At 40.4% G+C, this 23,733-nt stretch overlaps 1 protein-coding gene across 1 annotated transcript in view; it reads left to right on the forward strand.

Moving 5' to 3' along the window:
- The window catches only part of ABCC4 (ATP binding cassette subfamily C member 4 (PEL blood group)), a 227,153-nt gene that overhangs the window by 103,598 nt on the left and 99,822 nt on the right, over positions 1-23,733 (forward strand). The window contains exon 19 of the mRNA XM_087814273.1: positions 584-730. Within this exon, the coding sequence (XP_087670399.1) occupies positions 584-730 (147 nt within the window). The remainder of the gene's footprint in view (positions 1-583; positions 731-23,733) is intronic.

Below are 23,733 nucleotides of genomic sequence, written 5' to 3' on the forward strand. Positions count from 1 at the left end.
TCGGACTGAAGGGTCCGGGGTTCAGTTCCGGCCAAGGGCATGTACCTCGGTTGCAGGCTCGATCCCTGTTGGGTGTGTGCAGAAGGCAACCAATTGATGTGTCTCTTTCACATCGATGTTTCTCTTTGTCTCTCTCTCCCTTCCACTCTCTTTGAAAAGCAATGGAAAAAATATCCTCCGGTGAGGATTTAAAATAAAAGAAGTTATCCCCACTTTATTTAGCATTGTGAGTTGAGATGTTAGGGGACCTGTTTTAACTTTTGTGTGCACAGCGGGTATTCATTTATGTCATTAATAAAAGATATAATTTAGCCCTGGCCTGTATGGCTCAGTGGTTAGAGTGTTAGCTCGAGCACCGGAGGGCCTCGGGTTCAATTCCTGGTCCAGGGCACCTGCCTGGGTTGCGGGATTGATCCCCAGTAAGGGGCGTGCAGGAGGCAGCCAATCGATGATATTTCTATCTCTATCCCTCTCCTTCCTCTCTCTCTCTAAAAAAATCAATAAAAACATATTTTAAAGTTCTTTTTTTTTTTTTAAAAAAAAGTGCAGAGACCCTGTGCTGAGCGATGTTTCTTCATTTCAGGTTTAACTGCAGCTACCGTCGTTTTCGGCATAGCAAGATCTCTGTTGGTATTCCACGTCCTCGTTAAGTCTTCACAAAGTTTACACAACAAAATGTTTGAGTCCATTTTGAAAGCTCCGGTACTGTTCTTTGATAGAAACCCAGTAGGTAAGTCAGACACCGAGTTTCTTGGTAAATATGTCTTATTAACTCATTTAATGTCTGATTGCGTGCCAGTGTTTGAACGTGGAGGCTGCGCTTGAAATGAGATCACTCTGCGTGTTGATTCGTTTTCTACAAAAAGCGTCACTGACAGGAGCTTTCCTCCCAGAGAAAATCTGTGCAGAGGGGCATACAAGCTTTCATTCCACTGTGTGTCTGTGGAAAGATAAATGAATGTTTAGGAATGACTTAGGAAGCCATTTGTTGTGTGGTGTAGGAAACGTTGGACATTCAGTGCAAGCATATTTAAATATAGTTGACCAGCTGCCTAAACATTGGCTGTATTGCATAGTGTGAAGCTGGGCCATCCTTTAGGAAGGACCTTCTTGCAAATCGCTCCACATGAGACAGGCTGTATGTATCCTTCGCTGCCCATCCATTTCTAAACCAGAGCCCTTGCACGTGCTCTATGGCGTTTACCTAGAATGGTCATGAAAAATAAATTAAAATGCAAAGTGGATAAAATGCAAACAGCCTCTTCAATGAAAGTTATTAACTCTATAGTTTTAAAGTAGACTTTTGGTTACATATTCGAGGCTTGGCTGTACCTGCCAGGTGGGTTATCACTAGTAAGTGTCTTGATAGGACGGTACCTGGTGGTTTCCAAGTGGTGGATGCCTCTGCCCAGAGGCCTTTGACTTGTCTTGTTTCTGATGGTAGCCTCCTGACCTGGGTACCTATGAAGAGATAGATCATCAACAGACATCCCCACTCTGTTCAGTTGGTTAGACTTGTGGTGAGATCCTCGGTGGCTTTGTCTTTGCAGATACAGTATTAATCGACAGAACCTGTGGAGGCAGGAAGGTGGGGTGGAAGGAGCACAGGAGTCATTTTGGTCTGGCCATCAACTTGCTATGTTACCCAGGCCAGAGCACGTGGATGCTATTGGGCAGGATGTCGTCATAGCTAAAAGTATGGACACTGGAGCCAGCTGCCTGGCTTCAGTCCTGGTATTCGTTACTAAGTAAGAGCTGGTTATAGTTACAGTAACACTTATGTGCTAGTTACTTAATTTCTCTGTGGGTTTTCTCCTCTGTGAAATGAGGATGCTGGTCACACCTACCTTGTTAAGATATTGTGGGAATTAAACAGGTTGATACATTCACAGTGCTCAGGATATGACAACATCTTAGGACTTCCTCACCTGTAAAATGGGTCTAACTACGGCTGCCCTCCCTGCTTCACAGGATTGTTGTGAGGATTAAATAAAACTCTTCAGGAAAGCATCTTGTGTGGATTTAGTCAACAAATGTTTAGTGCAGGCACTGCGAAAGCACAAGGAATTGTAAACTGCAGAGGCCCACACACATCTACAGTCTCATTATAGCTGTAGTTAGAAAGTGATTGGGCTATTTATGTACTATTACAGCCGTAGAGTCGCTCTACTTTGCCAGTTAATTTGAAAACTACAGTCATGAAGTTTGGAGCATTAAGTGGGACTGCATTTCTGTTATCACAGCCTCTGAATGCTTGCGACCGCAGTTAACCAGACTCTTCACATTCGAGACCTGTGGTGCTCCATGTGCTGGTTTCCTTATTATTCACGGATTTGGGACCGAGTTCTCAATCTGCGAGGTCGCTAATCTCAGAGCAGCACAGAGGCGCTTATCTTGCCTCCCCCTCCTATATCTGTGGGCAGGACTTCAGTCCTTCAAGAAAATAGAAGCCCCAGTAAATACTCCAAAGATAGGCCTAGCTTGCCCATAATGTTGAGGGGCCATGAATTATTTACTCTTGTAGTGGTAGATTAAAAGGTACTTTTAATTAAAGAAATGTTTTTACATGGTAGATTTAAAATTTCCATTTGGGTAAAATTTTTCTACTTCTTACAATAGGAAGAACAAGCCAAGACTGTGAATTATGCCTCATAGCTGATGTGATTCACTCTGTGTACTTCAGTGGTTATATAATATTTTAAAAAATTCCTGTCTAGAGTAGAGAGGTAGACATGCTCAATTTTTAAGTTCCGTTAAAGGTATGCAAGTGCCCAGCATAGTGTTGCTCCCCCTGCGTTACAGTGTGTCCTCTGAGCGGCCTGGAGATGGGAGGCATAGCTTTCTCTTCTCAGCACTTTGTCATTCAGAGCACACTGTCAGGGAGACCCAGGGGTCAGTAAGTTTCCTGTGAGCTCAGCATCCTGATGACCTCCCTGATTTTAGAAACCTGAGGGGACAGTTAGGCCTTTTGTCAGTGTGTACAGATGCTCCTCCACTTACAGGGTTACCTTCAATAAACCCATGTAAGTTGAAACTATCGTAAGTCGAAAATGCATTTAATATAACTAACCTGCCAAACATCAGAGCTTAGCCTGGCCCACCTTAAACGTGCTCAGAACACTCACGTTAGCCTGCAGTTGTGCAAAATCATCTCACTGCTGCTGCCCAGCATCACGAAAGAGTATTGTATATCGCTAGCCTAGGGGAAAAAAATCAAAATTCAGTATTTGGAGTATGGATGCTACTGAATTGTACAGCTTTCTCACCATCGTAAAGTTGAAAACTATAGCAAGTCGAAAAGTCGTTAAGTCCAACCATTGTAAGTTTGGGACTGTCTTGAGTTTCCACCGAGCTAGACTTGGGTGGTGACTGGTACAGATACCAGAAGCTCCAGGCAGAAGCCCACCAGATCTGCCCGAACCACAACCCGCCTTGCGTCTGTGGAGGACTCGCCAGAGTCCCCTTCCATGCCCATCTTCAGTTCCTGCCTCTGCAGAATATTCTCAGTGCCCCCGATCTGGGTACAGCAGTCATTCATGGGTGCACCCACCCTGATGTGATGTCTTCCTCCTAATTTTTCCTCCCAGATCCTCATGCCTTTTGTTCATCAGTAGGGGATGCTTTGCACTTAATGCAGAGAACCAGGCCTTCAGGGCATGGTCCTGAAACACCCACCGGCTGCCCTGCTAAAGTCTCAAGTTCCCTTACTTGGATTTAAGGAGAAGGGCAAAGGAAATCTAGGAAGTGCAGGTTTCCTCTCAATAGCAAAGTTTCTCTGCAGTTGATCCATTCCAGAGACCTGATTTGCAAGAAGGTTTCATTGCTCCACACTGCAGGACTAGATTGCTCTCCATTTTGAACCCGTGTGGGGTTGCCTGAAGTTTACCTAGTTTAGTTGTCTATATAATGCGATTCTTTATTGTCTACTGATCTTTCATAACCCGATAAATTAGCTGTTTGGGTAAAATTTGAATCAACTAGTGTAAGGCCTTACAGTGGCAAAAGCCAGTTTTCTTTTTTGTCTTTTTACCTTCCTTCCTCTCAGCCATCTCTGTTTTTTATTCTTTCCTCCTAAGGTGTATTTTGGGAACCGTATTGAATGTATTAAAGAACTGCACATTTTCAGCTGCACTGACATTCCCTACTTATTTTGATTGCAACTTGAGTTGAACAGGGTCTTATAGATGTGATCCGTGTCCCTGTGTCGTTCGCCGTGTCTGCCCCTTCCTAGTTGACCTTTGTCGTCAATCACCGTAGCCCCTTTTCAGTTCTATCCGATCTTAATACACGGGTAACGTAAATCCCAGGTCAGTAGTAAGTCATTCAGAAATTAAAAGATGACTTCTATTTTAAATGTAAACCATGTCTCCCTTGATGGGCAGAATTCATTTTCTTACATCCGGCACTAGAGGGCAGCCTGACCTACGTTATCTCAGGGTAGAGCGTGAGAGCACCTTACTGCAAAACCTGGTTTTTCTTTGAAAGCTTTCTTGGAAATTCCATTTTTTATGGCTTAGGCCTTTGTAGTCTGTAGTGTTGATATGAGATTTTAAAAGCATTGCCGTGGTTTATTATGTTTGAAACATTAAACTCTTTATGGTTATAAAAAAATTACTCACAGTGTTGTTCCAGAATATCTAGTATTTCAAACAAGGTTACTTGTATTTCTTAATTGACACCTTCTCGCCTAGTAACTGGAATAGGCAGCTGCTGGCATCTTGACTGGATGTATTTTAATTCCTAAAGGGTAGAATATAGTCATCTGCATGACCCGAGTCAAATGTGAGTTCAGGGAGAAATAGGACCACAGTTTCTTCAGGTTTCCTCTACACCATCAGTTAGCAGAGACATTTTATTCTTGTCAGGTCTCTAGAATTTCACCCTTTGTTTTGGAGACAAGATGAGTGGATAGTTGTCTTGTGTGTGTTTTTTCTGTGTTTTTTTTTTCATGCCTAATTATGGTGACAACTTGGCTGAGTGTGTTGACTATAATGAATTCCAGGCAAATATTTGTTTATTTGCTTTTAATTTGTTAATTTGGCTTTAAGAAACTGAGCTGCTGGTGTCAGTAGATGATGTTTGTTTATCTTCTTATTTTGGGCTGTGGCCAGTATGTTCATTTTACAAGACTGATTTTATGCAGTGGAGTGAGCCAGCGAGTGTGTGTGTGTGTTTGCTTATTTATGCATCCCGTGTAAAAAAAAGTGCAAGTTTATGTTATGTTTTCCCTTACAGATCAGGTTAATTAGGGCTAAAACACTATTAAAAGAGGAAAAGAAACGTACTAATGTCTTTTGCCATTTTTAGTCTTCTGGTGGGAGGTACTTGTCCCCGTTGAGTTGCATGGAAAAGGAGTCTTTACACTAGAGTGGAGCGAGGCATTTTCTTGTATGTTCCCTAATCAAAAGTGTGGAATGGCCCCAAGGATTAAGATTTCCAACTTGCCCGGGTGGAAAGTGAGGCTCTGTAGGTGATTTCACAAATCTAACACACCCTGGGTCACTATGTGTGTCGGGGAGGAGCTGAGGGTTGTGGGGAGTGGGGTTTGGTCTACTGATGTCTACTGTTCTGTTTCTTCTACCTGGCAATGGGCTCCTTCGCCTCCACCGTAAGTTGCTAAATAAATACCTTGTGGAGAAGTGCACAGTGAACTGGAAGCAACATGAGCTTTTCGTACCATCGGAAAAACTGTCTTGCTATGCTATTTATAAAATCAGTTGTCAACATCCCACTGCCTTGCCAGGAAAGACGGGGCATCAGTAGAGAAGAAAGATAATTGTAAGGATCCCGATCTGTTTAGTTCAAATGACCACTGAAGTTAGTGCTAAATGCATATTTTTAACAAGTATAATATTTCAGCGCTGTCAAAATTACCTTGACGATAATAGACCTGTTAAATTATAGCTCTATAAGTTAGGAGGTAAGATGGCTTTGCTTAGCACACATTAATCTATGCCTGTTCACACAAGTGATTCTGCTGAGCAGGTAGCATGTTGGAACAAGAAATACTGGTCCTAAAACCTCTGATTTATGGTAGGTGTTGTTTTGACACAGCATCATTCAGACGATTTACAAGGCAAGGCTTCGTGTTAAAATATTTCACCAGTGTCATCATTCGTCACCGACATAAATATTCAGTAGTGATGCTGGAAAATTGGTAATATGCCCATTCATGCCAAATCACTCGCTGTGTTTCCTTTCAAGTGAGATGTGTTTGTGGATATAGTTAAAAGAAACTACGATTTTTCTTCCTTGAGAGCAGATAAGCTGTAAGAAATTGAGAATAAGAATAACAGCCATCCTGACAGCTTTCATGCACTCATCTTCCTCGGTTGCTTTTAGTTCTGGCTTAAGTCCTACAGGCTTTTTGTTTTCTCCTTCCTTTTCTTGCTTAGTGCACATTGTAAAGAACATATTTATAAGTACATTAGTTAAACAGGCTTTTTGTGTTCAAAGGAAGAAGTTAGTCATCACCAGAAAAGCTTTGTTGCAAAACAAAAACACACATTTCCCCTTTCATTTTTCCTTGTTAGTAATAACAAATGCAAGAGACTGTAAAGGGAGTAACACAAAAGATTGCATCAATCATAGTGATTCTCAATAGCCACATAAATATTATTTTTTCAGGTTTGAATGAAACAGCTAATAGTTTGAAGTAGGTGTGGTAATTAAATCCTGTCGGGTTGTCACACATTAAAAATAATGTTTTTTCATATAACAATGGTTATATGTACTTAAACTCTTATCAGGCTGATATTAAGTCATATTTTATGGGAGTTGCTCATTTACTGCTAATAGTATCATAAAAGCCTTTGTTACGAGTTTAAATAGTTACATAATTATATATATTTGATTACTATTGTTATTTTGTCAGTAATCTGTATGAAGGTGATTATTATGTCCTTGTCTACGGTGGGTAAATATTGCACCATTTTGGTGTACATTTTTAATCTATTAGAATGTTCTGATTACTCTTTATTCATGTTTTTTCTCCATAGTAATCATACATGGAAATACTGACAACTTAGTAACAGAAAAAACACTGTTTGTGGTTGGCCAATAAAATGTTAAAAAGATAAGATTTGGGGAGCTCGTGTCTTGTTCAAGGTTGTTTTGTAATTGTGTAATCTCTCAGGAAATGTATCGATGGTATTTTACTTGTGTTTTCTGTTTTCCAATCATGAATATATTAAGTGATATATCTCCTAAGTTCACTACTTTAATATTTGTGGCTATGATGATAATGCCCCCAAGCTCTGAGGTTGTTATTGGTTTGATGTCTTAGAACTCACAGCGAGGCAGTCTTTGGTACTCCAGGAGGCTTCCCTGTGTATCCCAATTTCTGGTGTTAGTATACTCAATAATTTGGCATTACATGGGATTTGTGATGTATGGTATTTTTTAAATCAAATAATTTTATACATAATTTATAAGTTTTATAAGTAATTAAGTACAGTCACTTAAAAGCACCCCCCCTCCCTTATTACTTCAACATTTTAGCCTTTTGTGATAGAAAATGCATCAGTCTCTTTATGGCATAGTTCACTGCTTTTATACAGCTATTTCCAGAGAAACTGGAAAAGTTTTGGGGACCAGTTTCCACATGAATAAATATTGAGAAGCATATTACTGAGAACCTAATACGTATAAAGCATAGTCTTCCAACACTAAGTGGGAATCGATGAGGATTTGCTGGGTTGAAATTCTATAGAGTTCTGCTATCGTGCCAAATGCTTCCCCTAAAAGATTTGATTGTTTTTTTGTTTTTTTTTGGTTAATGTACTTTCAACATTTATATATTTATTTTATACATTTTTTTAAAAAAATATATCTTTATTGATTTCAGAGAGAGGAAAGAAGAGGGAGAGAGAGAGAGAGAGAAACATCAATGATGAGAAGTCATTGATCGGCTGCAGCCCGCAACCCGGGCATGTGCCCTGACCGGGAATCGAACCCTGATCACCTGGATCCCAGGTCGACGCTCAACCGCTGAGCCACGCCCGGCCGGGCTATATATTTATTTTAAATGATAAGATTTTGAAGAGAAACCAACAAATAGTTATCTGTGACGTACGCAGGCAGCCTGTCGGATGCGCACCCCTTGGCTGGTGCCTGTTCTCACACACGCGTCCCGGTAGGTCCCTCCTTGAGGTGTGTTTCCTGTAAGCAGCTCTCGCAAAAGGGTTGGTGTCTCAGACAGCTGGTGAAATGAATCACTTTCACCGAAACAGCACTTGTGTTAATTTTTTCATTCTTCACCCAGATAGTTTCCATTTTTGGCCTCAGAGTTCAAGCTCATGCCCTCCTGCAACCAACAGAAGGTACTTTGTTTTGTGAACCCTACGTTGACTTGCTCCTCTCATCACTGGTTCGTCGTGGTTGTCAGAGAGTAAGACTTGATTTCAAAGCTCTCTTATGAGACCATGGGGCAGCCTTTTATTTTCATTTTATAACTCAGATCTTCCATCTCCTGTTATCATTTCTTCCCCACCCTCCTTTATTTTAAACATTATCGTTTGTTTTGCCATGAAGAAAATGGGAAAAAAGAACCTAGATATTTACAACATTGAGCCTGACATTTCATTTCACATGAAGTTTAAAATTTGGTGGTGTTTTTAATCACGTCTTTATAGTACTTGTCACAATTACAGTTAAATTGTAATTTAGGTAATTATGGGTTGACTGCCTGTCTCTCCTCTTAGCCTTGGGCTCTTTATTAAGTGTATCTATTGTGTTACTAGGAAAGCCTCTGAGCCCAGGATTGGGCACGTTGTAGCTGATTAGTAAGTATTTGCAGGCTGGATAGAAGAAGGGATAGTCTCAGGAGTGTACTTGCATCTCTCAGTGCCCTGCCCATAAAAAACAATGGAACATCACAGTGCTGCAATAGAATTAGGGCCTTTTTGTCTTCTACTTGGTTTTCATATGAAATTGAACTCTTCCCTAGAATTTATTTTCAAAAGTAGAATTTGTAATAGATTATTTATGGTAGACTTTGTTTCTGTTACGTGATGTCCTGAAAAGAAAAACATGTATTGGTTCTTGGAAGCTGTGGTTCATGGAACTAGACTATACAAGGTTCCAAGTTCTATTGTCTGCCAATCAAGGAAATGAAACCATCAAACACCTAATACATTTCCTTGGGGTTTAGTCGTGCTTTGAAGACGAATGTTGGCAGTTATGTGGGTACAGAAATTTAGTACCTTGTAGTTTTACCTTATAAACTACATACCCTTAAGAAGTAAACAGGAGACTACATCCATTTAAAAACACCAGTAGACTTTTTAAAACTGTTACTGGATGGGGAGTTGAGAGGTAGGTGGAGAAGTTGCAGTGTCCCAGTTCTGCTAGGAACGTAGCTTTGGAATAGTTGCACCAGTCACTTCATTTCTCTTGGCCTCAAGTTTAAAGCAGGTAAAAAAAGGGGACTTTTTCACTCATCAAACATTCATTGGTTCTCTGATAGTTGTCAGTTGTGGCCCCAAGCATTAGGGCAAAAAGTCCCTGTCTTCAAGATATTTGCACACTTAAATAATCACAGACAATGGATTTTTAAAAATGTGCCAGTATTCTGATTACATATAGAAAAGATAACAGATTCAAAATTTACTGTAGCTATAGAACAGAGATCTCGATTCAGATATGCACACAGCATGCACACACTCACCAACATAGCCCTATGCCATATTTCTTTTTCACGATCAATTCCATACATGGCCCTAACTTTATAAAATTTCCAAAAAGTGTTCTGGAACTTCAGGGTGAATTGTTTTCAAAATGAAATCACACCAGTGGGAGTGTGAGAGGAATTTAGGGAACAAAAAGTAAGCGATTCTTTATTTAAGATCATAATCTCTAAGATGACAGCAAACTCAACCTGGTTTCTAAGCAGAGCCTCTACTAGACTCACTTTCCTGACCCATTAGGGACTATCCAGATGCTGGAGCTCATCTCTGACCAGTGTTAGGGAAAGGAGAGGGCAGCTAGGACTTCCAGTTGTTGCCCTTTATAAGTGTCTACATGCAGTTCTCTTCGGGCTTTTAGAAGTATGTTACAAATGCTTTGGCAGTAGGTAGAACATATGCAATGACATTCTCTCCATAAGTAGTGTTATCATCGAATCAACTATGATCTGTTGAGCACTCTTCTCACTCTTGGTGACCAGGATTAATCTTTTAGAAACTCCCTTCTCATTTAGGGAAGAAACTCTTTAATATATAGAAAAAAGGGCGACAAGCTTCAAAGTACACTTTGAGTGGAAGTTTATTAAAATATTGTGGTTAAATGGAAAGTTATCATAAAGTCGAGGTCTCTGTTCTGGAAATATTTTCCTTTCATTTCTTTTTTTTTTTTTTTTTTGCATTTGCATTTTAATAGATTATATCACACAGGGAAATGTTTCAACCTCTTGAACACCTGGAAAGTCTATTTTAGACTTGTTATGTGTTTAAGGCTCTTTATCCAGACATTTTCCAAACACAGCCATGCTCCTCAGGAGAGGAGAATCCTGCCTCCAGGTCGACTGTTGGTGGAGAGGTTTCCGCAGAGCACACTGTTGTTAACATCAGTGGAAGCCAGTGTTTCTGCCCTGGTTGATTTTCAGCCTGAGGCCCTGATTTTGGGATGTTTAAGTCAATAATTAGTTAATGATCTCTCTTTGAACTTCAGGTGGAAGTTTCTAGAAGTGATCTTTCCATTCAGTGACTGATCTCATCCTTCACTCTGTTTGAGTCACCCAGTTCCTTTTGTTCTACACAAAGATAGTTGAACAGACACCGAAGTGTATGCGGATTTGTCCTTAAATATATTTATTTTGCCCTCACATATATAATTCCATATATCTAGATCAGCAGCGGTGCTTTGAGACGTTGCCAGAATCATGGATTAATTTTTTGATTACCTTTAAATATTTAAAAATGACTTAAGGAAATAGTTGCTTTCTTGTATATAATTATTGTTAGATTTTCTTATTTTTTTGTTGTTTTCCCTGTTGGTGTCAGAATGGCCTGGGCTTATAAAATGTATTTCTCTGACAGGAACCATAACATTATTCTTCTTTCCTGTTTGGAGAATAAAATAGCATTAACATCTTAAAATTATACCTCATGCTAATATGAATCTTCTCTGTATTTTCCCTTTTACTTCAAAAAGAGTCAGTGTGGTTTAATGAATCCCACCAATAGGCTATCATGTCGACAGAAGTGTTTCTTATTGGTGCCAGTTTTTAACTGTTAGTCTTGACATAGTCCTGTAAGTGAAAGGAAAATAAACACATTTCAGGAAGATGAGTAATCAGTGTTACTAGAAAATTATTCTTCTCGACTTCAAGATTAAATAAATAGTTGTTGACATAAAAAGCCAGAGTAATAAAAGGGAGCACCTGTGTAATCCAGACAATCGGTGATTTATTGTATAATCAGATAAACTGCTGCTTATTCACGAATCGTCAAGTCTTAAACCAGGTGACTGGCATTAACTCATACATTAGGGAATTCTAAAAATTGAGTTAAGAAACCTTAATTCCCTTTGATGCCAAATTTCCCAACCACTCACATCTCCTTTCACAGATGAGACCCTATAGGAGATTAATGCTTAATTGACCTGGCCTTCAGGTATGTCTTCTTCTCTCGGTTCTTCCTACATCAGATAGGTCAATTTTCCAGATGACACTAGGGTTTGAAATTGTAGGTGACAAAATAAGTACCTTGTATGTTTTGGACAAACATTGAATATTTAAAAAAAATATAGCTCATTTTTTTTCTCTTCCCTCAATTCTCATGTCCATTTTTTATTTGATGTCAGCTGAGAGAGAACTTAGGTTGTAGACATTCTATTTTTTATTTTTTAATTTATCTTTATTGTCGAAAGTAGTACAGTTGTCCCCCCTTTCCCCCCACCCTATTCCCTCTGCCTCCCCAGGCTTTCACCTCACTGGTTGTAGACTATTATTTTGAGACTATTATTGGGTAGGGAACTGAGAAGTTGGTTGAAACGTTGCTTAGTTCTGGTTCCACTAGGAGCATGACTTTGGAATAGCCATGCCAGTCAATCACCGGCACAGTCAGCATCCTCTTACTTGAAGCACAGTCATCTTCAGCAGCATTGACGAGGTGTGGGGTGGGGAATGTGTGTGAGAGTGAGAGATTTCTTTCTATTAGATCGTCACACCAAAATAAGATTCACATTATTAGATTTTTAAAAAGAGCTGTAAAATTTATAGTTTTAAAATTAACTGGGCAAATAAAGTGACCTTTGACTCTCCCCACCACCAAAGCGGAATGGTTTTCCTTTATTTTCCAGTAGTGGTTTTGAACTGCCGTGTGATTTGGGATTGGTGGTGCCCTGTAGTAAAGACAGCAGACTTTGGAATCAGCCCTCCTGAATGTGAATTCCAGCCCTGCCACAACAGACAGACCTTTGCTGAGTTTGCTCAACCTCTCTCTCTGCCTCAACTCTACTCCTACAGGGGGGCTGATAGTACAGGAATAGTCCTAACCATGTTTACATGTGTGAGAATTAATATATGTAAAGCATGTAAAACCATGTCTAGCAAATAGCTGACATTGATTGATTTTTAACTAAGTGACATGATAGTATTTGGGGTTTGCTGTTTTTTGTTTTTTCAAAATACAAATGAATATGCTAATTTTTATAAAATAGCAGGGAGTGGGGAAGGGCCTGTGTGTTTTCTTAGACACAAAGTAAAATAGATAAATGACCAAGACTAACAAGCCACGAAACAAAACAAAACAGCTTGTTTTATGTTTGCTTGTTTTGTTTTTGTTTTCATTGGGGCTTTGCTTCATCCCAGAGTTCATTTTAATTTAATTTGGTTTCACAATGAGAGCTCAATTTTGCATGTAAGTACCAAACATCTGGTTTACTTTTTGTTTGAAAATGATACGGCTGAAGTTTATTACAGGTCTATTGTGTAATTAAGGAAAGACAGTTTGAAATTTTATAAAATAAGTTCTATTTAAATGGAACATTGGAATTATTCCAGGGAAGTGGATATACTTCCTAGGAGTAGCAAGAACTTCTTATTTTTTTTTAAAAAAATATGCTCTAACTGGTCAAATGTAGAACTTCTATGTATTCACCTATTTTAAAAAGCATGAAAAATGACAAATTTCACAAGTGAAAGTTAAAGTTGACCTAAGGCAGTTTTAGATTGTCAAGCCCTCAAATTTTATTCATTGGATGTTTTTAGAGACATTTTGTGGTTTGTTCACTCCAGTTAATTCCGGCTGTCCTTGTGCATTTTTATCAGATGGACATTCTGATACTTCAGAACTCCATCTCGTGCAAAATGTGGTTAAAAGCTGCCTGGGAAGAAAGTGAAATTTGTGGTTAGTTCTTATAAACTATAGATTATATTTTTAAGGCAGTTAAAGGAATAATGAACTCAACAGAACAAATACAATTCTATATATGTTGCTCAATTAGCATTAATAAACTAACAATTTAAGTGCCATAAATTATTGGCCGGGTGTAATAGCATTGAGGTATATGAAGAAATACATAGTTTTGGGTGGAGAGACCTAGTTGAAAACAGAGTGCTTACTAGTTTAACACGTGCCACGTAGTTATTGGGCAGGGAGCACCTAACTAGTAGTTAGGCAGGGAACACCGAACTAGTCCTGAGTCAGTATTCGCCCTTAATAATGTCTGTGAAACCCTCTGTTCTGAAATTCAGTGATTCTATCATCCCACAGAACTTGCTTAGAAATAATGTGGTAGATAAAAGCAAAAGAAAAACCAAAAACTTGTTGTTTGTACAGATGTCAGAGGATTATTATATTCGTTTTCATGCTCCTTTTAGTGTTTAAGAGATCTCTTGCATAACAGAAGTTTCATCTGTTGGCAGTTATAATCTCATTGCCTGTCAAACTGAAGACCAGCTTGAAGTGTAATAAATTTGAAATATTTCCCCATGTCTTGTCACTTTATAGCAACATCGTAAACTTATCTGACAATTTCAACTTACCAAAATATTGTCATTGTCATTGTCTTGTTTCATCTTCAGTAGCAACAAAGCAATAAGAAATCTGCTGCAGCCTCTCGTTTCTCTGGAGCTTGTGCACAGCTGATGCCTGCTCCTCTTCTCCTTGCCCAGCCCCCTGGTTAGTGTCACCATTGGTTTCTGTGTGGGAACCATAGTGACATGTTGTCTGTAATTTAAAATGAAAGAACCAGCCCAGCCCGAGCGGCTCAGATGGTTGGAGCCACATTCGAGTCCCGGTTGGGGCATGTACTTGGGTTGCAGGTTCCATCCTGGTAGGGGTGCGTGCGGAAGGCCATAGATCATTGTTTCTCTCTCACATTAGTGCTTCTCTCTCTCCCTTCCTCTCTCTAAGCATGTCCTCCAGTGAGGATTAAAAAAGGAAAATGAGAGAACCAGATTGCCCCTCATTATTAATCTGTGTTCCCTGTTCTTCTTATAACTCAGCACTTATAAACATTTCCATTTGCCAGTGTGCTGGGGATTTTGCACAAGATGACCAGATACTGTATTCTGAATTCTCCATGGGCATTTGCTAAAGATATGCCACCCATTCCTGTGTATTATAATATTTTACACAATAATGGTGGCTTTTTAGGTAAAAGTTAAATTATGTTTAGTATAGTATTTCCCATGAAATGAATGTGGACATCATACTAATTAAAAATATTTTTAAAAATTGGGAAAATTAACATGACTTGGACAGTCCATCCCATAAAATAGGTGTTACAGTGTGTGTGTCATGGATGCATATGAGTATCCAAATGTGTAAGTATGTGTATGTTGATACATAAATTTTAATTTGAGTTACAAACAAGTGAGAAAGAATATTTCAGATTCTTTAGTCTTCATCTTCCTCATTCTGTTTATCCAGCTTTTATATGATCTTTCTTGCCTTTATCACTTTTCCCAGGACAGGGCAAAGATCTTTCACCTGTAGGAAAGGTTACTGTTTCTGAAAACCAGGTGACTACTTTAGCCTTGTCTCATGGCCTTATATTTTAAAGAAAGTTTTCACCAGTACATTGTCATGACCTCTTAAGTAAAATTTTTGTAATTTTATAATTGATCTTACGTTAGGAAAACCTTAGCTCTGAAATTTATAATATTTAGTATTATAACCGATAATGTGGGATCATGGGGAGCTCTTCTTGGACATTCAAGTCCTTTCTAGGACTGAAAACAACTCAGCACTTAGTATGAACTTTATAACTTAAGGAGAGAGGGGGAAAGAGGAAGGAGATGAGGGAGATTTCTCAAGCCCTATCCAATTAGAAATGCTGTTAATCATTCAAAGATATCTTTAATCATTTGCATAAGGACAAAACTACCTTTATATAGATTATTTTGGAAATGCAGTTCAATGTTTAATTGGGCTCATATAGACTTTAAATGGTTAGAGATCTCAGTAATTGGAGTAGACAGAATGGAGCTCTGAGAAGGCTCTTGTTGGGAAAACAGCAAAATGACCTTCAGTATTGTAGGAATCCCATCCAGCTATTGTATAGATCTAAAGAAATGGGGGCAGTAGAAGACTGGGTTAGTTCTGTTGGTCTAGTTGAGATAAACCATGTTACTAATGTCTGCTGATTCAGTACCCAACTTGCCATAGGCCTGGAGTTCATGGTAATGGCAGCCCGGAGCCACAGGTATATTAATCCAGATGAAATCCCACTTGAAAACACAATTTCTTTTTCTTATTTATTTTTTCAGGCTTTGGTACGTGTCAGGTTTGGTACATGGTTCACTTTTCAGCTACTTACCTTTCCCCACTTGCAAATGATGGTAATGGACAAATAGAGATTCTTCCATTGTCTTTTACTGCCTGTGTCTTAATTTTTTTTTTACTTGCAGTAACATTAGAGTTTTGCTTTCTTACATGTTCAACTGTCTTCTATAGAAGTCAAATAATATTTGGAAATTTGCAGGAAAATAGTCTAGGAAATCTAGTTTCTTTACAAGCTTCCATGTTTTATAGCGGGACACTTATTTTTCTTATTCGCTTTGTCCTAAACAGTATATGGATAAGATTTAATCCTAATTGTAGCTATCTTTTTGTTCTGTATACTTAGGTGTACAACGTAGATGTATCACTCTTTCCTTTGCTCCTGGGAACACCTGTTTCCATCATCCTTGATGTTTTGATGGCCTTTATAAAAGTCAGACATAGAAATAGGTTTCCTGAACAAAGTCTTGGGAGCATGGCTGGCTCCCGGGATGACTGGACCAGCTTCTCCTTTGTTGGGTTGAAGTAACGCAGCCTTGTGGTCTCCCTCCCCTACTCTACCTACCCAGCCTCGCTGCTAAGGTTCTCATCAAATATTGGCTAAAACATACTAAGTTTTGTTTATCAAAAATGTCATTAATTCCTCCCAACCGTGTAATACGCAGTTTAGTCAGAGAGATCGTATATGGAGCTTTATATTCATGGTATATCCCTATGCATCTCAAAGGAGTCTTAAATTCTTTGACTTTTTGTTTTCTTTGCTGAGTTTTGAGGGCACATTCTAGGCAAAAATGACTGGGTGATAAAGAATACTCCTGGACAAAAAGAGGAACAGCCCTGGCCAGTATTGTTCAGTGGTTAGTGCGCTGGCCTCGGGTTTGATTTCCAGTCAAGGACATGCACCTGGGTTGCAGGTTCGATTCCCGACCCTCACTGGGTGTGTGCAGGAGGCAACCAATTGATGTGTCTTCTCTCACATCCATGTCTCTCTCTTTCTCTCTCATTCTCTGTCCCTCCCTCCCTCCCTCACGTTCACCTTCTCTAAAAATCAATGGAAGAAATATCCTTGAGTGAGGATTACCAAAAAAAAAAAAAAAGAAAAAAAAAAGAGGAACAAAGTGAGACCTAGATGAAAAGTGAATTAACCAAAAAACTCCGACGATAAGGAATACTGTGTTTTGATCTGAGAAAAGAAAAATGCTGTGTTGGACTCTTCTCCATTAACATTTTGATGACATCTCAGGGCATTTGAGAGCTTGACCCATTCAGCCTTGAGCTGGCTTGCGGCTTGCAAGTAGTACCATGAATTAAAGCTCTCTTACTCCTTTCTGAAGGAAATAGTAGCAATTTCAGAATTGTGACTAGTGGGTGTATTCAGCTCTATGGAAACCTTTCTGTGATGAGCACAGGACTTTTCACCCGAGGCCTGTGGAGCCTGTGACTGCCCTAGCTCCTGGGATCCTGCAGGATTGTGCTTCATTACTAGCCTACATGGGTGTTATTTAATGCCACCAAGTTTCAACTGCTGGTAAGGAACACAGTTAAGGTCATGGTCGGAAAGGACTTTGATGTCCTGCAGAAGCCTGATTTTCCCCTAATATGCATGAAAAGCTTGTGCAGTAGAGCTCTTAGGAGATGAATATTTGTTCGCGTGGGTTGCTATAGCAGACATACCCTGTGATGGTAATGTTCGCCAGAATATGCATTTGGAGGAAAAAGGGGGACGAACTAGTATGTAAAAATTAGCCATGGAAATCCATAAATAACAGGCCAAGAATATTCTTGCAGATGTGTCAGCTGGGTTTTACCAGGAGTGATGGACGGATATTTTTGCAGATCCTGCCCATTGAGAATTTTGATTGTCTTAAAAATTCAGCTAAATGATTCCATTAAAATTTCAAACCTTCTTCAAGTCCTTCTCCACTCCTCTTAGTTTCTAGATTTGTGAAAGAATGCATGAAAGGCAGTTATTTTGACTACCAATTAAAAATGCATATTGATTCTTAGGGCCACTACCTTGGAGTAATCTTTGGTAACCTGAATTACTGGGAAGGTTTGCTGTTCATTTTGTGTACTAGTGCAAGAAGAAAAGCTCTGGTTCCACATCAGGTTTAAATGCACCTGCAAATTCCTTGGGCAGTGTATAGCTTGTCATTAGGCTGTCTTTTTAAAATTCAATTTATTGGTGTAACATTGGTTAATAACATATGTAAGTTTCAGGCGTACAGTGTTATAATACAACATCTGTATATTGCATTGTGTCTCACCACCCAAAGTCTTATCTCTTCCTGTCACCATATACTTAACCCCCTTGACCCGCTTCGTCTTCCCTCCATCCCTCTTCCCCTCTGGTAAGCACCGTACTGTTGTTGGTGTCTGTGAGGTTTTTTGTTTGTTCATTTGTTGCTTTCTGTTGTATATCCCACATTTGAATGAAATCATATGGCTCTTATCCTTTTTTGTCTGACTTATTTCACTTAGCATGGTACTCTCAGGATCTATTCATGTTGTTGCAAATGGCAGTATTTCATCATTTTCTATGCCTGAGTAGTATTCCACTTTATGTATGTACCACATCTTCATTATCCAGTCATCCAGCAGATAATACTTAGGTTGTTTCCATATATTGGCTACTGTGAATAATGCTGCAGTGAACATAGGGGTGCCTATAGCTTTATGAATAAGTGTTTTCAACATTTAAAAAAAAAAATATCTTTACTGATTTCAAAGAGAGGAAGGGAGAGGGAGAAAGAGAGATAGAAACATCAATGATGGGAGACTCATCAATGATCGGCTACCTCCCGCACGCCCCCGACTAGGGATCGAGCCCACAACCTGGGCATGAGCCCTGACCGGGAATCGAACCGCGATCTCCTGTATCCTAGGTTGATGCTCAATCGCTGAGCGATGCCGGCCGGGCTGTTTCCAACATTTTTGAGTAGATACCCAGAAGAAGGATCGCTGGGTTACGTGGTAGCCCTGTTAGTGTTTTCTGAGAAACCTCCACACTGTTTTCCATAGAGGCTGTGCCAGTTTACAGCCCCACCAGCAGTGCGTGAGGGTTCCCCTTCCTCCACATCTTCTCCAGCTTGTTATTTCTTTAGATCATCTTGGTTGTTAGAGCCTGTGGAGGTCCTGTGAGGAAGACTGGAGGATAGAGACGACTCCTTTCCACAGCTGAGGACATACAGAGCCTAGTGGGTGAATCCATCATGCGGGGTGGTGCGAGGGCACTGGGCTCCGGCTGATGTGTCAGATTGTTAGTGGTTAACGTCACGGTGAGGAGAGCCTTGGGCAGAAGGAGAATCTGGGGCTAGGCTGAGGAGGTGCGGTTGTTCTGAGTGGCATTGGGAGAGGTGGGGCTTGGGGATAGTCGAGGCGACCCACAGAATCTAATTTTGGCCGTGGGTCTTGGACTCGGTCGGAATGAGCACTAATGGCCAGGAGGTCAGCACGGAGCCAATGGAAAGTTTTCCATCTGTGTCGTTGCCAGCTTCGCGCCGTAAGGGATGCCGTGGCAGTTGTGGCAGCGCCTAGCTGAGTAGCTGGTTTTAGCCAGCCAGATATTCTGCACCAGCATCGAGAGGGGCAGTTGCACAGGTGTGAACTGAGTGGGGAGGCGCAGTTGACTGCCCCGTGGGGATGGGTAAATGTCTTGAAGCTGTTCAGAAGGACCTTAGGATGAAGAGAAAAATGAATTCTTGTGTTGCTTGAGTTTAAGCAATTTCTGTAAACCCTGCCTTCTTAAGGTGGAGGCAGGCTAGGACCGCATAAATGTGTGTGTTGCTTCTAAGCGCTCACAGCCCTGCTTGCTCGGCGTGGGCTGGGGAGAGCCCAGGCAGGGGAGGCTCCTGGAGCAGGGGGTATTTTTGCCCACCTCCCACACAGCTTGCCCTCATCCTTTTGTCTCAGGGCCAAGTTTCTGGGTTGCAGCTGCCACAAGAACAAGCTGAACCATTTCCCTCTTGTTATGAATTTGACCAGTGGTTATTCCCCCCCCCCCCACCTTTTATTGACACTAACCTTTGGTGATCTCTTGCATTAGTCCTTGGGGTGCTCAGTGCCAGCCTGTCTCAATGTTGTCCTCAGTTCCCATAATGTCTGTTTTCTAAACAGGGCAAATACTGAAAATGCCAGTTTCTAAGCACATTCACTTAATCTTCTATCCATCTGTTGAGCTATATTGAGGGAACCCTTATCATGCATCAGGCATGGTGTTATCCAAACCCATGTGTCTTCTGTTAGACACGTTAGTGCCCATAGAAGTGTGGTTGTGGTGGGTACTGTGGAGGAAGAATCCCAGCGGACCATGAGAAGTTCAAGGTAACCTCAGGGTTTGAGGAGGGGCTGCTGTTAGAGCTTCTCTGCTTCTCTGGTGGAACTGACCAGAGAACGAGTCAGTTATCCAGGAAGGGGGGATGGGTGTTTGGGGTGATGCTGGGCCTGGAAACCAGGGAAAGAAGGGTGCTTGGCTGGAGTGGAGTGAACGTGGGCAAGAGAGACGGGAAGGGGCTCTGCAGAACCAGCCCGGTGGCATCGTGCAGTGCTTGGGAAGGATTTTTAACTCTATCCCTGGGGAGTAGGAAGTCTTTCTGTTTGGTGAGATGCCTGACCACACGCCTGTCTGTGATTGCCAAAGCATGTCTCATTGAAGAACCTTGTAATTGGGTGGAATGGGATATTTTTGAGGATTTTCTTTTTAAACGTGAAGGTATTTTAACATGACACAAGTTTTGTGACTGTCGCCTGGTTCACACTTCTTGGTTTGTGGTCACTTGATTCTTCAGTTTTAACTTAACTGCATTGGGTATAACTGCGGCAAATTCCATTTTCTCTCTGTTTATTACTGTTCAAAGTGCCTCGCAAAGAAGAGAAAAACATGCCTGGCCGGCGTGGCTCAGTGGTTGAGTGTCGACCCGTGAACCAGGAGATCACAGTTCTATTCCCGATCAGGGCACAAGCCCGGGTTATGGGCTCGATTCCTGGCAGGGAGCGTGCAGGAGGCAGCCAGTCAGTGATTCTCTCATCATTGATGTTTCTATCTCTCTCTCTCCCTCTCCTTTCCTCTCTTTGAAACCAATAAAAACATATTTTTTAAAAAGGAGAAAAATGAGTGTATTTTATACCTTTAACCTAGAAAATTATTGCATGTGAGTTAAAATCTGTACTTGTGCAAGCTTAACTGGAAACTCCAAGAGAGATTAGCATATTGCCTTATATTAACTTATTTTTGTAGTTATACATAACAGCTAACAGTTTCATGAATGCTCATCTACCACTAGTTATTTAAAGAGTGAATTGTAGTAATGTTTCAGCTCTGGAATGGCATTCAAGTTGCAGGAGGCAGCTACAGAGGCTCCGCTTTCCATGAGACTTACAGACTTGAGCTTTCTGAAAGTTTCATTAGTGTCAGAGGGGGTTTATCATAAAGAAAGAATAGGACATTTTTCTGTAAAAATAAAAACGCTATTCAGTGGTGTTCCCCCTCCTTTTCTGAAAAAAAAAAAAAAAAAAACTTTGGTGCTTAATCAGGGTTCCAGATGTTTGTATGTATGTATTTATTTGGATATTTATAGTGTTTTCTGTCAAGCAGTTTGCCTCCCTGGGTGCATTCCAGAAATTTTAAAAACATACATGGCAAAGCCACAAAGATCAAAGACCTGTGTCTTATGGACTCTTTGCAGCCAGTCCCTAAAGTGATTTATGTTAAAAGAACTGAGCAAGAGCTCTTACTGTCCACAGCATGTTTGGAGGAGTGTTCTGCATGGGGACCGAAGAACCTGGTGAAGAACCTGTATGAATTGGAGTTCTTCCTCTCTGCTGAGTGTGGGCGTTCATCTGAAACCCTCCTGTGGTACAAGGACTTCAGCTCGCTGGGACATCACTGGTCTCTTATATGTCTACATTTTATTGTTTTTTTTTATTGATTGATTTTAGAGAGAGAGGAAAGGAGAGAGAAAGAGAGAGCAAAAAACATCAATTTGTTGTTCAACTTATTTGTGCATTCATTGGTTGACTCTTGTTTGTGCCTTGACTGGAGACCGAACCCACAACCTTGGTGTATAGGGATGAGCCTCTAACCAGCTGAATTACCTGGCCAGGGCCTTCCATGTTTTATTGTTGATGTTTCTGTTATTTCTTCCTTTAAAACATGGGAATTCTTTATTTCTCTACCCTTTTTCAAGATCTTTAATTCTACCACGTAGAACTTTAAAGACTGCTCATTAAAAGTATGGGTTTCATTTTGATGTTGCTTTTAAAGTAATGTAATAGCTACCATCTAAGTGGAAAACTGCAAGACTTTTTGTAGTAACAAACGAATGCTACTGTGACTATATCTCAGAGAGGACATGAATGCTACTGGGACTAATATATGAGAAAGGATGTGGCCTCAGCAGTGGAGGCCCAACAGACAATGAGCCAGAGGAGGTCCTCGCATAAACATTCTTCTGTTCTGAGTCAGAGTCTCAAACACAGCTGGCCTTCTTTGAAGTTCCTACCTGAATGTTTTCAGGATCGTGGGTTTGGTTTATTACATCATTGATAAATGATCAGTAGATACTTTCTTGCTTCAACTCCTTACTGCAGACCTTTTCTGTTCTGGCTGGGAGTTGGATGGAGGGAGTAAGGGGAGGACGGGGCAGTAGGTGTGTGAAGTGATGGCCTTGAGGAAGAGACCCTGTCACCTACCTGTGTGCCTGTCCTGAGTGGTGCACGGTCTTCTCCACAGAGGGAACCATACAAAGTAAACTCTTGACCCTGCTTTCGTGCCCTTCACCCTGGCCCACCGCTGGGGTTCACCCGTCCAGAAGTATGTGGTGCTTTCCATAGTAATGTGGGAACCCTTAAACAACAGCAGCACACAATTTTAGTGACGTGCAGTGCTAACCTGGTACGGTGTTTGCACGTCGGGCGTGTGGCAGGCTTGCTCTGGGGCACTCCCTGTGACTCACTACATTTTAAGGTGTTTGACTCTTCACCCCCTCTGTTCTCCCCAGCATGTTGACAACCCTTAGGTGAGGAATTTGAAAGGAGGTGCCCTCCAGCTGGGCAAATTTAGTTCAAAGGGCTATAGAATTCTCTGTCTTCTCCAAGTCAGTGTACTTAGAGTGGGACCTTTTGCCTTCAGTTTGAGACTGGCTCTCCTCTGAGAAATCCAGCTCTGTAGTCAGTGACTTTAAGAATGTGACATGGCCTGGGCTTCCTGCACTGCCCACTCGTGCTGGGAATACCCTCAGAAATGCCACTGTCTGTCCACACCAAAGTTACCTAGACTTTTTGTTTGTTTGTTTTTTATTTGACATCTCCTTTCCCAATAATAAAAGCCTTGCCATTCCTTACCTATTTATAAAATTATTGAATAATTTTTCTACATAATGAATTATATGTAAAGTTATGCCTGGGAAAAAACGATTTAGCAACATTTAAAAAATACATTGTGTTTCGAGTTTGCTAAATGTATTTTAAAACTCGGGTTGAAATTTCACTAGAGATATAAGCTGCTTTCATGACCTGATATTTGAAATTCTTTCAGCCCTGGAAACTAGTGGGATATTTTTTGAAATATAATATTTATATTTCATATCTGTGAGATAAGAAATGGCTTCAGGTTTCTGTTCTCCATTTCATTTCTGCAGTTACACACAGGAGTATAGGTAGTGCTTATGTGTAATAAATGAAAAGCTAAATTGAATATAATTGTCAAAATATTTTCTTTTTCTGACTTTGGCATTTAGAACGTTAGCAACATCTTGATTTTCTATATGAGAATTATGGATATTATTAGGATTTTACCTGATCCTCTGAGGTAGGGTTTGGGGACAAAACTTGGGCTGAGTCTGTGAAATTATCATTTCTATGCTCCTCATTTCACTTTTTTTGACACCACTGTCTCCTTTTATGTTGGAACTTTAGCTAATGTTCTAAATTAATGTCATATGAATAAAATAGAAACAGTTTACAATAGTGTCATATTCAGAATCATGCTGGTGTCTCCTGGTGGGTG

Source organism: Miniopterus natalensis, chromosome 2, assembly GCF_054644295.1.
Source record: "Miniopterus natalensis isolate mMinNat1 chromosome 2, mMinNat1.hap1, whole genome shotgun sequence".
NCBI lineage: Eukaryota > Metazoa > Chordata > Mammalia > Chiroptera > Miniopteridae > Miniopterus > Miniopterus natalensis.